At 40.4% G+C, this 17,515-nt stretch overlaps 1 protein-coding gene across 6 annotated transcripts in view; it reads left to right on the forward strand.

The window, feature by feature from the left end:
• The first annotated feature begins 1,904 nt into the window (after nt 1-1,904).
• Nucleotides 1,905-17,515, forward strand: part of FTCDNL1 (formiminotransferase cyclodeaminase N-terminal like) — a 92,119-nt gene continuing 76,508 nt past the window's right edge. For 3 of the 6 annotated variants that reach the window (XM_033230734.1, XM_033230730.1, XM_033230733.1), the window contains exons 1-4: nt 1,905-2,342; nt 4,089-4,210; nt 6,891-6,986; nt 8,548-8,700. In XM_033230734.1, coding sequence (XP_033086625.1) covers nt 4,096-4,210; nt 6,891-6,986; nt 8,548-8,700 — 364 coding nt within the window. In that variant the 5' untranslated portion in view covers nt 1,905-2,342; nt 4,089-4,095. The remainder of the gene's footprint in view (nt 2,343-4,088; nt 4,211-6,890; nt 6,987-8,547; nt 8,701-17,515) is intronic. The other 3 variants (XM_033230735.1, XM_033230732.1, XM_033230736.1) reach the window with 3 other exon arrangements.

The following is a 17,515-nucleotide window of genomic DNA, read 5'->3' on the forward strand; positions in this document are numbered from 1 at the left end:
ACACACAAATGTCACATAAAGCTCTTTTATGTAGCAAAATGGGCAGGATTACATGCAGTACACCTAAAGTAACTGATGGTAACTTTCCATTCTTGAAGAGAACAAAATAATACTTTCAATCGTATCCCTAAACTTCTCATGAGACAGGTTGGTATGTGTCTCCTTGTATTTTCCAAAAATACATACTTACCGTCCTCAGGCAGGCGCCAGATGCTGCCCCCCACAAAGAACACTGGGGCCCTGCCTTCTCTCCATTTGTGTTTGAAGCGAGTAGAGTGGAGAAAGGGATGCTTTCAGAAATGTTATCTTACTTAATGTCCCCATAGCCTGTAGCTCTGTAAGGAACAGTCTCACGGGGAGAGAGAGAGGATTAGGAGCCATGGAGGAAAAAGCTTTCCTTCTGGCAGTTTCTACAGCTAGAACCATGAAGCCCCTAGGTGTCATACTGTTTTCTCTGGAGGAATATAAGACTAGATGTAATATTATTACACCGTCTCATTTAGCAAGTAGTATCATCATCCGATTGTTTGGAAAGGTGAAATACAGGGGATTCTGGTTCTTTGCCCTACCATGGAAGGAACATTTGACACCACAGTACTTTTTTTGGAAAACGGAAGCTAAAGCTAGAGGCCAAAAAAGCTCTCAAAAGGGAAGATGAAGAAAGTTAGGAATACTGGTCTAGTTAAAAAGCTCTCAAAATTATCTAGTGAATGCTGACATTAGATAGGTCTTGGTCTTTAGGTAATAACACGGATATGTATCTACTTTATGCATTTTTATGCAGATTTAGTAGGAAAAAAACCTACATATATATTTAATTCCATAGGATCCCAGTGCATTTTGAGGATTTAAACAGATAAGCCAACCTCAAAGGGACTGATTCTTGCAACTAAAACACAGACACCTCTGGGGTGAAATGTGGCAACAGTTTGACAGGCATAGCAGTAGCTTAGGCCAGAAAGGATTTATCCAATTAAAATTATGGGATGAATTTTGGCTGGCAGAATGTAATTACCAGCCTTGGAATGGATCCAGGATCCTGAGGTTAACACCCCTCCTCTTGCCAACAACCCTCCTACCTGCCAACACTCCGAGATGGAGAAGGCTGGATCTGACATAATCGCACATAATACTGTTGTGACATCTAAGTACAATGATGATGATGTGAGAAGCATCATGAACCTGATTTTTTTTAACACTCATTATGTTACTTATTTTTATGCCACATTAGGCTAGAAACCAAATGTCCACATAAATGTTAATTTCCTCAAATCTGTGTTTAAAAATTATAATTAGAAAATAAAAAATAGATTTAAAAATTAATTTATTCCGTCAAAGTAGTTATTTAGTGATTATTTCACTACAGGAACAAAATTGGATCAAAATGGTGACATTTAATCCTTGCTACACGAAAAAAAAAAAAAAGCAGGTCCTGATTTTTTGGAAGCGAAATGTGTTTTCAAGGTTGAGTGGCCTAGAAAAAAAGGAAATGCGGAAGCCTGTTTCATATTCGTTGTAACTTTGACTAAATGGGTATGCACAAGGACTGCTTTTGTCCTGGGGTGGGTCCAGTTCACAGTCACGGAGGACACTAATCCTTCAGGAGGGGATTTACCGGAAGGGTGTATGTGAGTGCGTGTGTCCCTTGCAAGGAAACCAGAGAAGAGCCCCCTGCTGGTGCATGATCAATAGGCAAAGACCTGATCATTAGATTCCAATGCCCCTTTAAAGTCATTAATTGACTAGAGAATTGCAGAGGGTTTGGCGATACAGAAGAGCAGACGAAGAGGCAACACTGAGAAGAAACTGAAGCGTTCAGGGACGCCAGGCACGTGGTGCCAGGTCAGGGAGGGAGAGGCAGAGCCAGCCCGGGCGGTGTGCGGCTGGGGTGGGGCGCGCTCCGGGCGCCCGGGAGGCGGAGTCGGCGGCGGAGGCTGCGCGCGGGCCACGCGCGGCGGCGACTCGGGCTAGGCAGCCGCGTTGCCCCACTGCCCTTCGGTGCGCGCAGGTCCGCTCCCCTTCCAAAAACTGCGGAGCGGGAGGCGCGGCCGCTAGTTCGAGAGCTCCGCCGGGGCAGCGCAGCCGCCGGCCGCCCCTCGCTCCCGGGCGCCACAATCCCGCGCCCTCGCCGCTGCTGCGTCCCGCGAGACCTGTGTGGAGGCCGGGAGTCACTTCGGGTTCCCTTTCAGCGCACGTGGTCCTGGGACACTCCACCCAGGAACCCAGGCGGCACCGCGCAGGGATTCCCAGCAGCGGGGTTCTGGCCCCAGCACGCGTTGCAGCAGCCTGGCGAGCCTCCTTGCGGCCTCCAAGTGCCGGTGGGGTGCGTGCGCAGGGGGCAGGTGAACTGCTGCACTTTGCACTTGCTGGGCTAGGTTCTCTGGGGTTGGGGAGGCGCGGGGGCGGGGGACGGTCGCGTGTTTGATCTATCACCAGAGGTCATCCAATGGTAATTGAAGGGATGGGCTAGGAGGACTAGGATCTCCCTGTCCCAAACACAGTGTTTTGGGGGGCTTGCGTTTGGGTCACTTTCTGAGCCTGGTACTGCCGCTCATTTCAGCTTCGCTGTGAAGGTGAATTTTTCTAACACCATCTTTGTGTGCTTTAGCTGGCCACAGGGAATCAAAATGTGGTATGAGAGGATGAAACTAATCCTTTCTTTTGCACTGTTAGGGGTTGCCATAAACACCATTTGTTAAAAAGCATAATTATGTTGGGAAAGTGCCTGATGAGACAATTAAGCTGCATAAACACACTGAAAACAAATGAAAACCAGAAGACGCCCACACCCCTTGTGTAAAGCAATTTTTTGTTTACATAGAAACGAGAGGTCTGGGCTGATTTATTACAACAATGTTATTAATATCTAGAAAAACCTAATGACAGACTTTTTATGAATTTTCAGTGATGAGACGATGAACATGATATGAAAACCTGCCAGCAAACCTGAGCTAGCTACGAAGCCTGAGCTCTCTCTAAGTTAAGATGATTAGGCCAACGAATGATCCTGGCGAAGAAGCCAGCGGATTTATTCAGGGAGAGCACCATTATTTGCACCAGAGCACTTTTAGCTTAAACTCTAAAGTTTAAAGCGTGTCTCAGAGTTAGACAACTGTGGTTGATATCCCTCACGCAGGGAACATTACCTGTCAGAAAACGACCCTCATCAAACATTTGTTGAATGAATTCATGAGGGCCTCATCCATTTTTAGTTATGATATTTAAAAGAGACCAACGTTATGAGGTCCTGAACTTAAAGAGGGAAATTATTTTCTTATTATTTTAAGATGTTTTAATTCCTTTAGATCGTGAATATCATTTGAGGTATGGAAAAATGAGTCAAAAATGCTATTCTAGAGTACTAAAAAGAAAGCAACCTCCAAAACCTGTGTAATTAATTATTTTCAACAAAAATCACATTTTTTGATATTATTGAGTAATATATGTCAGAATATGTGTCATCTTTCAAGTTACAGAATTTTGTAAAAAGACTTTAAACTGATTTAGAAACTTTGGTGGAACAAGGAGGAACTTAGACAATTGTCATGTAAACCATCCAAATGGCTTCCTTATTTATTTGTATAATGTCCATGGCGTGGCCTGTAGATACTTTTTCATTCTTGCCACAAGAATTTCTTTTATAAGAATCCACATATTAAATAATCTTCCTCGTTTCCTTTTTCTGCATTTCCCCAGTAAGTCTCGTTTAACAACAACAAAAAAATCATACCTATTTGTAAAATAGTACAGACCTTGAAAACAGGGATAAGGCTAAGGAAAACTATGCTTAAAATGGGATAACATACTTTAATGAAAAACTTTCACATACATGATGGAATTCATACTGAGGACCCTGCCAGGTATTTTCCAGTGTCGTTACAAGGTTCATATGTATGTGACCGTGTACACATTGTTTCTTATTTTAGTCAATCTGGGGATTTTATGCTTTAGAATTTTTCTAGGAATGAAATAGTAAAGTGCTCATCTTATGACTGCTTCATTTCCAAAAAGTTATGATTTTTTTATAGTTAAAACATGAAAATATGAATCAACTCTAGAGACACATAAAAATTTTTCTTCTATTCCAGAAAAATCATGTCTTCTTCCAGAGTGGGGCTCCGTTTGGCTGCCTGTTTACTAAACATTTCAGAAGCCAGAAGAAAATACATTGTTGAGAACATAGCAAAAGCAGCTCTTCTTGACAAAAATGGTAGGAAAAGCAGACAATTGAAGCTGAATGTTGTAGCGTTTTGATAACATAGTAATTTTTGTACTGTGTACACTGTATCTACAGAACACTTTCCTTTCTTTCTTCTTGAATTTTCCTCCTTGTTCTTGAGCTGTTGCAGCTCTGCACAACTCCAGGATACTGAGATAGCTCAGTTACTCAGATGTGCACATACGCTCTTTTCTAAATGTCTGCATACGCTCAGCAGCGCAGCTCTTAACATTTGCGTGTGAGTCTCTGGGATGCGTGTTGTTCAGGATATTGACAGGCTCCTGGGGAGGATGTATTTACATAAAAGTATAATGTTTCCCTCATGGGTCGTTTATTTGATCATTAATAGAATGAGCATAATCGTACCTTATGCTTTTTATTGAGCAGGTTAAATGAAAAATAAACTTGCCAAATACCAACTACTTTTCAAAGCACTCCTGCCAGCAAAGCCCATGCAATCATTACAGTATTATTATTTCTACCCTCTTTTCTCTGTATAGAGACTGTTAGGCAAGTGCGTTTAAATGATGTGCGTAAGATCACTCAGCAATTTGGTGACAGAAGACTGGAACTCATGCCTCCTTATTCCCTTGGCCAGTATTACTATGAAAGATACTGCTCTTTTTGTACGCTTCTTAAAATGTTCCTGTAATGACACATGGTTAGATATTATTTGTCTTTACTTTCACACACACACTAACACACACAACAGTGTATACAGTCGTTTAAATAGAATGCTTATTATTAAATCAGTAACTTTTTGGCACAAGTTAAACCACTCCTAAAGCGTTTCAGACAGTAAATTTTAATTTCCGATTGTCATTTTTAATGTGGTTACTGCTTTTCATATGAAAGAAGTGTTTTCCCCCAACCCGTCTTAACTGTGAGCATATTTAAGTTACTGTCTTGCAACTTTGCAGGAGCCAGAAATGTCTATGAAAATTCCTGATAATTACTGATAGGAAAACTCCTTTGGAGTTGGTATGCAGCTGTGATTTTGCATGCTTTTTGTGGAAAGAGCCAGCTCGGGCTCTTCATTGTCAGAAACAGTACACCTAATGGGATTGGGTTGCCTGTCTCTGTGATTAAGTAAATGTGCAGAGACATTTGTGGAAGACACACACTGATGGATGCCTGGGTCTCAACTCACAGTTTTTATCAGCTTATTAGTGGCAGCAGCTCAAATGGAATTATAGCTATTATACTCCATTACAAATACCAAACAATTTACTTCTGCTGAGATTCACACTGACAGCTCCTCTTGCCAGCAGTAATTTTTTTTTCTATATGCATGCTTAAGAAATTGCAGGAGAGAGTAGTGTTTTATTCTTTCAGCATTTGATTCAATTGAATCATATGAAACTGAGAATAAAAGCTTTTCAGGAGAAGATTTAGGATGAAAAAAAATTGAATCATATCTCTTTTCTTCCAGGAGTTAGAGTATGTTGAAAAACTACATAAAATAGGAGGTTGCATGATCTTGTTCTTACTTCATCTTTTATAGTTTTCAAAATGCAAGGAAGGTAGCACTAGTTAAGAAAATGAACCTTTTTTTTTAACAAATATTTTAAAGGCATTTTTTTAAGTGAGTGGAATAAAACTATATAAACTGTATTTTTTTTTTTTTCTAATTAAGCAATGTGAGCACATTTAAATGGCCTAGAAAGGTCTTAGGTAAAGGAATCTGAGTTATAAATTTTAGACCTACACCAGGGCAGGACTCTATAGATGCTCATTTGGCCATGAGTGAGTGACATATGTTTATCTTCTCACATTATTAAAATTAATAGTGTAGGGCTGTTGTAAGCTCTGTAGTTCCTGGGTGTAACTTGTTTTTCCTTTCCTCTGAAAAGATTAATTGTTAAGCTGCCAGGGGACAGGGAGACAAGGTATAATAACATAACCAAAGGTTTAATTACCGCCTGAAAACTTTTGTCCTTCACTTTGAATTTGCTTTTGTAGGCATAAGGGGTACTTTTAAGGAGCCTGGACCATGCTTGTAAACTTCAAAAATAACTCTAGGGCTATGTATGGCTGCCACACAAGGGAATGGCAGCTTTCTCCTCCAGGTTACACATATTCAAGAGAGTCACAAACCACCAAAAGCTGGAAGTTGTTAACATCTGAAGGCTGTTGGTGGCCTCCGAAAAGGAGATGGTGGACTCAGAACAGTTTCTAATGGACAGGTGCATGCATCTCAAAAACCTCTGCTCTGGCCACTAATTGGTCTATTCTAGTTTCACCAGATGTTAGATCTTGACCCAAACAGTTTAGTTTCTGGATTTGGGAAGGAAATATCGACAAGGCCTAGGTGATGAGATTGATACAGAACAGGATTTACAGCGATATGATTTGGCTGTTGTAGAAAGGGGCTACCATCTTAGACTGAGTTAAGGGAATTTTGGCAAATTCAGTAGCAAGTCCAAAAGAGGGTCTATTATAGACATCAAAAGCTTGTGTCTGGGCTGAGCCATCTGGTTATACAATAAGATGCTGTAAGAAAAGTGGACATTGCCTCTCATGAATTTCATGTTTATTCAATGTCACTTCCAAAAGTCACATCCCAGAATTTTTCAACTAAGCTAAATTTAATTATACCAGAAGAAATAAACTATTAAGGTTTTATCACAGAAAAAAAAATTCTTGCACTCCTGTCTTGTTTTCTTTACAGGAAAGAAACATCCTCAAGTGTCAGTGCTCAATATATTTTCTGATCAAGACTACAATAGATCAGTCATTACAATAGCAGCTTCTGTTGATAAGTTGGGTAAGATTTCAGTTGCTTTCTTCACATATTTGTCTTTATTTTGGTGAAGGGTAGGCCTTCGGGTAGACCTGAACATTCTCTAATCATTGATTTCCTGTGTAAATCTGAATACTCCCCTCTGTTAAGTAAAGAGTCTACCACAAAACTACAGTTAGTCATTTTTCTGAACATGTAAATCTCAAACATCCTCCATTTCCTCTTTGTTATGGTGAACTTTGGGGTCCAAGATTTCATAACTTTTTTTTTTTCTTTTTGCTGAAGATGATCACATATCCTTTGTGGTTAAGAAAAGACATCTTCAGGTTTTAGCCCATGAAGTAATAGTGTTGAAGTCAGCTTTCATTTCACTGCTAAGCTGGCATGGAATGAAACATGCTAAGCAGTGCATTCTGGGTTGGGAGCTTGAGATCTGGAGTTGGGCCATGAGTTGCCATGTCTCACAGGGACATTGTAAGGTTTAGTAGAGAGCTTACTGATAACTTCAGCAAGCATAGGACAGATTATCTTTTTTCTTTTTCTTTTTTTCAAGACGAGAGTCTCACTCCATCACCCAGACTGGAGTGCAGTGGCCCGATTTTGACTCACTGCAACCTCTGCCTCCCAGGTTCAAGCAATTCTTGTGCTTCAGCCTCCTGTGTAGCTGGAATTACAGGCGCACACCACCATGCCTGGCTAACTTTTTGTATTGTTTTCAGTAGAGATGGGGATTTGCCATGTTGGCCAGGCTGGTCTCAAACTCCTGACCTCAAGTGATTTGCCTGCCTCAGCCTCCTAAAGTGCTGGAATTGTAGGAGTGAGCCACCGAGCCCGGCCTGGACACATTATGTTGAATGTTAATCTTAATACAGGATAAAAATCTGCTTTTTCCTCTATTGCAAAAATGGTCATACTGTATTACTAATAAAAACTCAGAATAATATCATAAAACTCTTAGGTGTCTATAATATGCATTTAGCTATAATAATTCAATGAAAATATAATTAGTGGATAAGAGCAAAACGAAAATAAGTATGCTTTAAAAAATGTATGAGAAAAAGAATTTATGTGGTTGGGCACAGTGGCTCGTGCCTATAGTTTCTGCACTTTGGGAGGCCAAGGTGAGAGGATTGCCTGATGCCAGGAATTTGAGACCAACCTGGGCAACATAGCAAGACTCAGTCTCTAAAAAATAAAAAATAAAAAAATTATGTTTGTGTATCTATTTTAATATAATTATAAAGAATTCTGAAAATACGGAATTTGATTAGATTAATTGCAGAAAATTGAAAAACTTTAAAGTAACTAATTATAAAAAAAATCAAATAGTATAAGACCAATAAATCTTGTATAATTCTCCCACTTTGGGGAGGAAAAAGCTGGAAGAAATATGAAGTTTTATGACTGTTGGGAGGTGGGGTGAGGGGAGAGGTTGGATTTTGTGTTTTTCGTTATTTTGGACAAAAAAGAAGTCTTCTATACAGATTACAAAAGAAAAGCAACTAGTGGAGCAACAAAATCATAGCTTTTTCTTTAGATGCAGTTGAAAGCTTAATGATTGTTTTCCACAATTTTGCATTTTTAGGCAGTTCTGTTCTGGCTGCCTGCCTAGAGGCCTTCCAGGCTATCGATATGGAAGTTCAAGAGGGAATCCACCCTTGCCTGGGAGCAGTGGACCTGATTCCGATTTACCCTCTCTCTGGAGTCACAGTGGAAGAGTGTGGAGTGGTGGCCAGAAGTAAGAGAAAGTTTGGGGTTATATGTTCTTTCTTATTGGAAACCATTTTTGCAAACTGAAATAGCTTCTGAGACTCGAATCACTCCTCAACCCCCTGGGAAAAGTTGATCTTGAAGAACTGTGTCCACAATACACTGTGTGTTTGTGACATACCCCTCCACTTCCTATGCCATGACATTATGGAACACTAAATGTTGTGGGATATGGCAAAACAACAACAACAACAACAACAGCAACAACAAAAAACCTAATAATTTTATCCCTTACAAATTCACAATGGATCATGAGGAAGCAATAGTGGTTTCTAATAAGTCCTTTAGGCTCTTCAGGGCAGAACGATAGTGTGTTTTGCCTATCTGTGTCCTATTTTCTTTTTTTTTTTTTTTTTTTGTTGAGACAGAGTCTCGCTCTGTCGCCCAGGCTGGAGTGCAGTGGCCGGATCTCAGCTCACTGCAAGCTCCGCCTCCCGGGTTTACGCCATTCTCTCGCCTCAGCCTCCCGAGTAGCTGGGACTACAGGCGCCCGCCATCTCGCCCGGCTAATTTTTTGTATTTTTTTAGTAGAGACGGGGTTTCACCGTGTTAGCCAGGATGGTCTCGATCTCCTGACCTCGTGATCCGCCCGTCTCGGCCTCCCAAAGTGCTGGGATTACAGGCTTGAGCCACCGCGCCCGGCCCTGTGTCCTATTTTCTTGAGCAGGGGTAATGATGAGGTTGAAAATCTACTTAAATGTTAACTCTTACCCCTTTTTCCTCTGCCTTTTTTTTTTTTTTCCTTTTTTCCCTGTGCACAACTCTCACTAAGATTTTCTTTAGAGCTGAACTGTCACTTGAATGATTTCAGCCCCAGGGGTAAGGTTAATTTGGAAAATTTGAGCTATGCCACTTGAGGTGTTTTTGAATTAGGCAAATTGGGAGAAAAGAAAGAACTTTTGCCTGGACTGTCTAACTGTACCACGGTTAATTACAAGATGCAGAGGCTTATAATCTTCGGGGAAAAATCTGCCTTAGGATAATTGCATTCTTTTCTGTATGACCTCAGAAATCCCTCTATGATGTTGTCTCATTTTTAATTAATGGTGAATTGTCTAACATTTGGGATGTAGATTTGGACTTTAGTTGAGCTACATCAAGCACCAGAAATAGGAAATGAGACTTGCTTCCAAAGGAGTACCTCACTACTTATGCTGCATTTTAATGTGACCTGACAGTTGAAGGGTTACTTCCGAGGGAAATCTTGGCCCCAGGCTTGCTTTACGTTTTATCCAAGAAAGAGTTAAAATTCAGCATGGGGGGGAAAATGTGTTCCACACAAAAATGAAGAGTTCAGAATTGTCCAGACCAGAATAATGATTTTAATTGTTTTCAAAACAATGATGGACAATTACATTAAATCTCAAATTAGCTAGTACATGAAGTTCTTCATTACATCGGGACTGGTCCACCCCAGATGTTCATCCTGTGTAGGAGACAGTTAAGACTCAGTGAGTCTGGACACAGGATTTCTCCCTTCCCTTGCCCTTTGCTTCATTGGCAGCTACTGTACCTCATGATTTAAACATGGACATTTCTAATTAAATGAGAGCTCAGCTGCATTCTTGAACTAATTTATAACATTTGATTTGAAATGTAATAGCTTCAATCTTCATCTGATTAAAAACAGTCCTATACTGTACATGGTTACTATTTTGATGCTCCAACATGCAGTTTTTATTTTTACATTCCCTTTTCTACATAGCTGTTCATTTAATATCATCCAAATTTTTTTAAGTGTTTTTTTTTTTTTTTTGTAACAGCATGCTCAGGCATTCTTATGAGGCAGAAGTATTCACATTCTAGGATCCGGCTGTTCTCAGAACAGTGAAAGGATGTTTTTCCCTAGAATAAGGCTTTCCCAGAGAAACCAGCTTTAACATAATCAGCTAACTTTCTCTGGACTAAGGGCAATAAATAGCATCCCAGTGATATAAAAGAGTTGATACTGATATGTGCAATTTATGTATACTTTGTATGCAAAAATGCTGAATAACATATTTCACAACTTTTTAATATCAGCTGTAAGTTTGCTTTTATCTTTAGGAAGAGATTCTTAAGGTGGGTCCAAAGTTGGTATTCAGAGGATTTATAAATAACTGTCAACAATTTTTGCAAGTTTTTATGCATTTGCATTGTGTATATATACATAGAGGCATACACTCACATATACTTTTGCATACCATTTTAGTTTGAGGACTTTTAGAATAAAAGGAACAGTGATGCAGAGGCCCAGAGGTGAGGGCAGCCTGAACTCGAGCACCTGCAAAGGACTTCAGTTTGGCTGCATGGAATGTAGAGGTGGGGTGGGATGGGAAAGACATTCCTGGGAATGTTATGAAATGAGACTCAAGAGGTAATCAGAGGCCAAATTATGAAGTTTTAATTTTTTTAATTTTTTGAGATGGAGTCTCACTCTGTCACCCAGGCTGGAGTGCAGTGGTGCAATCTCGGCTCACTGCAACCTCCGCCTCCTAGACTCAAGTGATTCTCGTGCCTCAGCCTCCTGAGTAGCTGGGACTACAGGTGTGCACTGCCATACCCAGCTAATTTTTTTTTTTTTTTTGTATTTTTAGTAGAAATGGGGTTTTTCCTTGTTGGCCAGGCTGGTCTCAAACTCCTGACCTCAGGCAGTCTGCTGGCCTCTGCCTCCCGAAGTGCTGGGATTACAGGCATGAGCCACTGCACTTGGCTAGATTATGAAGTTTTAGATGTCTGGTTGAAGGGTTCAAATCTTGTGCTAAGGCAGTGGTAACCACTGAAGTGTTTTAAGCAAGAAAATTATATGATTGGCTTTCAGTTCTTAGAAAGAGCACTCTGCCTGCATGATAGAGAATGGACAGGAAGCGGGCTGACCAGTTTAGAAGGATGATATTGGCCTAAGAGAATAGAGAATGGACAGATTCCATGGGATCTTGCTGGTGAGGGACAGAGCAGTGGTGTGATAGTGTTATAACTTAAAATGACAGAAGAAAGGAGGTTTGGGGGAAATGAATACATTTTTTACATGCTGTCATTTGACAGCATGTAAAAGGTTGGCAGAGGTAAAATAATAATAATGTTCTAAATGATTCATTGTGAACAATGTTTACATAGGTATAATAATGTAACCACTAACTATTCACCCAAATTTTGATACAAATATATTGAGAGGATGGTTGATTATACAGTTTAGAGCTCAGGTGAGATGTAGATGTAGTCTATATTTATTTAAAACTTATAGGTTTTCTTCCCAATATTTTGGACGTTGGTATGTATGTATGTATTTATTTATTTACTGAGATGGAGTCTCACTGTATCACCCAGGCTGGAATGCAGTACATGATCTTGGCTCACTGCAACCCCCGCCTCCTGTGTTCAAGCGATTCTCCTGTCTCAGCCTCCCCGGTAGCTGGGATTTTAGGTGTGAGCCACTGTGCCCGGCTGGTTTTCATTTTCTGTAAAAACTCACAATTGATCTATTAGGCTCTGTCTCGTTTTTATCACTATTAGGTCTCTAAATTTTTTTTTTTTTAAAGACAGGATCTCGTTGTGTTGGCCAGGCTGGAGTGTAGTGGCATGATCCCGGCTCATTGCAACCTCTGCCTCTCTGGTTCAAGCAGTCCTCCCACCTCAGCCTCCTGAGTAGCTGTGATCACAGGTGCATGCCACCACACCTGGCTCATTTTTGTATTTTTCATAGAAACAGGGTCTTGTCATGTTGCACAGGTGGGTCTTGAATTCCTGGGCTCAAGTGATCCTCCCACCTCAGCCTCTCAAAGTGCTGGGATTACAGGCATGAGCCACTGCCCCTAGCCAGTTCTCTAAAATTTTTTCCTTTCCTCCTTCTCTCTCTTTCTTTTTTCTTCCTTCCTTCCCTCTCTTTCTTTCTGTTTTTATCAAAATGATACAGGCATGTCGCTAAAAATCACATACTGCACAGGGTTTATTCAAAAAATTCTAAGTACCTATCTAACCCCTTTTACCTCCCACCATACACACCCTTCAATTTCCTTCTCCTCAGAGCCAGCCAAGTACTTTCCACTTTTTTACCTTGTTTTAACTCTAGATATCGAAGTATCACACTTACACTGGCATGTCTTGGTCTTTCAGTTTTAGGCATTATCTATTGACTTCTCACTGTGGAAGATGAAAATTTAGCTTCCTCTTACCCCACCTCTCATCTCTAACACACACACACACACACACACACACACACCCCACTCACACATCCCAAACTTCCAAACTCTCAATATATTTATATCAAAATTTGGGTCAATAGTTAGTGGTTACATTATTATAACTATGTAAACATACGTATAACTATGTAAACATTGTTCACAATGAATCATTTAGAACATTATTATTGTTTGACCTTTTCTGCATAACTTTGTATTTTTGCTGGAGTTGGTCATTATCTTTTTGATAATTTGTTTGCTTAGTGTTTTATATACTTACCACTGGCTTAGCTCCAAATTCACTGTCAATAGTTACATCTCTCCATCCATCCAGATAGAACACTTCGTGCATTCATTGAGGGTTCTATCAATTCGATCTTCTTAAAGAAGTATCTTCTAGACTTCTCCGACCTGTTCCAGTTAGGACTAGCTGCCCTCAGTGTGCTTAGGATAACTGTCTTCATAGGATCTCCCTCAGCCATCATCATGACTTTCATCTTTCTCCATGTTGGACGCCCTGGTCCTCAACCTGAATCCCATGTCTTCTCTTTCTCTTTTTTTTACTTTCTTAGTTTAAGGTGTCATTTTGGTGGAACACATCCTTTAGTAGCATTCTGGAAAAAAAAATGAAGTACATTGTTGACCCTTTGCATGTCAGAAAGTGCCATTATTCTACCTTCAAACTGAATTGTTAGTTTGTCTTGCTATAGAATTCCAGGTTAGAAATAACTTTAATTTAAAGATGTTGTGTCATTGAGTTCTTGTTTCCACATTGCTATTGAGACTTCTGAAACCATTATGACTCCTTATTTTTTGTATGTGACCTTTCATTTCTCTCTGGAGGCTTGTGAGGTCTTTGCTTGGTTCTCAGTGTTCTGAAATTACTCTCAAGTGCTTTTGTATGGGTTTGTTTCCATCCATTATGCTGGATACTTGGTGAGTCCTTTTATTCTTTGAAACTATTGTCCATCAGTGCTGGACAATTCTTTTAAATTATTCCATTGATGATTTCTTCCATTTTCTCAGTTCTTTCTAAAAGCCTCATTATTTGGAGATTAGAACTCTTTTACTGGTCCTCTACATTTACTTTCTTTCTTATTTTCCATCACTCTATTTTTATAACACTTTTTGGCAAATTTCCTCTACTTTCTATCCTAGCCTTCCATAAGTTTTTTATGGCTTCCATGTTAATTTCCAAGTGCTTTCATTTACTCTGTAAATGTTCCTTTTATTTTACTTTTCAAGAGAACATCCTGTTTTTTTTCATGAACGTATCATTAATGGATCATTGTGGTTTCTTCTTCCTACATAGTCTCCCCTCACCTTACCCCCTTCACCCTGTTGCTTTTTCTGTTTTTTTTTTTTTTTTTAATTTTGTTTTGTTTTGTTTTTTAAAGGCTTTCCTAAGATGTTTGATGATGCCTGGTTGGCTGTTTATTCTGAGTGGATACTAGAAGGCTGAATGGACATTCCGAATATGCACATGGGGTTTGTCAGCTGTAGGCTGACATGGCTGAGTCGTTTCTTTGGGGAACTCATACTTCGGTATTTTTTTTGTCTTTCCTCTTGAGCTGTTCATGTTCCCCAGAGAAGGATCTTCCAGTGTCCAGCCTGGAGCGGAGACACCACTGCCAGTGTTTTAGAAGCTAAGTTGCACAAAAGGGCTGAAAAAATCTCAACGTTTAGATTGTCAGTATAAATGTTCTTTTAATTCCTCTCTTTTTGTTACTCACCCTAGCCCTCAGCTGTGTCCATATTCCCCAGCCCAGAGACCTTGTGTTTTACCTCTTGCATATTCTGCCAGGGTGTGGCAGGGCAGGTGCCTGTGTGGATCAGGGATGGGCTTTGACCGCTGCTGAAGCTGACTTCCCACCCATCTTCCATTTTGAGCTTCCCCTTTGCCTTCCCTCCCAAAGTGGGGCTGCCAGTTCTGCCCACTATCAGGTGTCTGTGGGATGCATCAGGCGCTTCTCTCCTGCTCCACTTGCTGCCTTGGGTCTGCCGAATCACCTCCCCCTCACATGTTTTCTCTGCAGCTTCCACTGCAATTGCCTCCTCTTTATTTCTGTTTGTTTGAGTTGATGCTTGGGAAAAAAATTTCTTTACCGTTTTTTTCCTTGGGGTTTTTGGAAGAAATGAAAGTAAACATATGCATCCACATTTTCGTGTTTTCCTGGAAGTTCCTACTTCTCTTGGTGATTTTAAATCATCTTGGATCTTTCAGGAACAATGCATTCACCTCACTTGGAATCATTGGTAAATTTTCAGGAGCATTCTTCTTTTGTCTGACTTCTACTCAGTATTGAAGATATTTAGTCTGATTTTCTGGACTTCTATCAAGTTTCTATAGACAATTTCTCTGCAGGATACTGTGGGCCTTGATGCTTCTGATATGTGTTCTACGTCTTCCTCACTCCGTGTTTTCACACGCTGGGCCCAGTGTCTCTGTAACATGTAAAAGTTTCTGTTTACACACAAACTTCCATGAGAAGGATTGAGTGATGATAGAGGGGAAGGGTCAGCGCCGAAGGTTCTTAGGCAAATTCTCCCAATGCCTTGACAGTGAAAATAGGCTTACCTAACATGTAGGCTCATAATATTCAGCTTTAAGAGTCTAGACCCTAGTTAATGGATTTTATAAATGATATGGAAACTTGCTTTTTGTTTCATGTCATTGATCAAATGAATATTTGTACAATGCCATATCAACTAAGGTCATTATTTAGAGAACTGGAAAGATAAATGCTAGCCATGTAAGTTACATGAATAAAGAAATAGCTCGGGCATGATTGATTCTTATTTTTTTGATTTTTAAAAAATATATAAAACATTAAGGAATTTGATCAGAATGATCAGCCTTGTAGATTTTTTTTTCAATTATTCTTATGACTTGGAGGGTGTGTGCCATGACACATTCACACAGCGTCAACACTCGCATGGTAGTCTTGAGACCCTTTGATTACCTTATTACAGATTGTCAAAACATGGGCTGATCTGGCAAATCAGGAACAACTTTTCACTTTAAGAATTTCTACTCTGATTCTCCAGTTGCTATGGAGATTGTCTCATAAAACAGTGTTGGATTTGGTTGAGATCAGTCAGTTTAGATGCTGGGTTCTGATAAAGTTCTTACCACCATCAACACTACCCTCATTGCCATAACATAAAAACAATAGTCGATTTTACAAATGTGTGTCAACGTATTTAGGGCATAGCATTTAGTTGGAGAATTACAGGAATACTGCCACAATAGAAAAATCTGAGAAAACAAGGGATTGTGCATTGGGAAAGTACTTAAAATATGAAGATTGATTTCCAGTGACTTTAGTACCTTTTAACTATGAAGGAGAGTTACCGGGTTGCTCATAAATGCATATTGCCTCAGGCTGAATAAATGCAAGAGGAGTCTACCAACCACTGTAAAACAGAGGTACTAATGAAGAAGGAAAGGCCAAATGGGAGAACTGGGATAAACAAACTTAATCTTCCATGACCAGCAGTTGTGGATGAACCCAGCCATACTTGAAAAAGCTGCACTCTTTTCTCTTACTGTGGCGCTGCTACAACCTGCAGTGTGAGTGAGCAAGCAAGTTAACCCCATCAGGCAACACTTGATCTGTTGGGGACCAGAGCTGGCGGATAAATGCTTGCCTCTTTTGTCCTGAGATGGACAATTCTGAGGCCCATCTCAGCAGGATTGAGTCCCAGTTGCTCACAGCTTCATAACATACCCTGGTATTGACTTTTACTCCTTCCCTGTATCACTCCTCCTTTTTTTATTTTCTTTTTGAAAACAGGGTTTGCTCTGTTGCCCAGGCTGAGTGCAGTGGCACGACTGGGGCTCACTGTAGCCTTGACCTTCCAGACTCAAGTGATCCTGCCACATCAGCCTCCCAAATAGCTGGGACTACAGGCATGTACCACCATGCCTGGTTAGTTTTTGTATTTTTTGTAGGATGGGGTCTCCCTGTGTTGCCTAGGCTGGTTTCAAACTCCTGGGCTCAAGGGATCTGCCCACCACAGCTGGCCACCATCTCACTCTTGATATAAAAGCAATAGGGTTTATTGAAATATTGACACGTGGCTGGGCGTGGTGGCTCATGCCTGTAGTCCCAGCACTTTGGGAGGTCAAAGCAGGAGGATTGCTTGAGCCCAGGAGTTCAAGACCAGCGTGGGCAACATAGGGAGACCTCGTCTCTACAAAGAATAAAAATAAAAAACATTAGCTGGGTATGGTAGTGCGTGCTGTAGTCTTAGTTACTTGGGAAGCTGAGATGGAAGATCCCTTGAGCCCAGGAGGCTGAGGTTGCAGTAAGCCATGATGTACTACTTGTACTCCAGCCTGGGCAGCAGAGCGAGACCCTGTCTCAAACACAAAACAAACAAACAAACAGAAAAAGAAATATCAACAAGAATAAATGTCTTATAAGAATCTCCTAATTGGAACAAATAGGTGGGGTACATGAAATCCATGCTGCCTGACTATATACTTCTTGTAATTGTTTCCCAATCTAGAAGCCACAGGTGAGATTTACAGTTAAAAATTAGGAGCCCCCTCCCCAGCCAACCACTTCACCTAGGTAAAAGATCTCTTAGGACACTCAGTGTTAAACCAGGAGTCATTGT

This window comes from Trachypithecus francoisi, unplaced genomic scaffold (assembly GCF_009764315.1).
Source record: "Trachypithecus francoisi isolate TF-2019V2 unplaced genomic scaffold, Tfra_2.0 Lachesis_group13, whole genome shotgun sequence".
Taxonomy (NCBI): Eukaryota; Metazoa; Chordata; class Mammalia; order Primates; family Cercopithecidae; genus Trachypithecus; species Trachypithecus francoisi.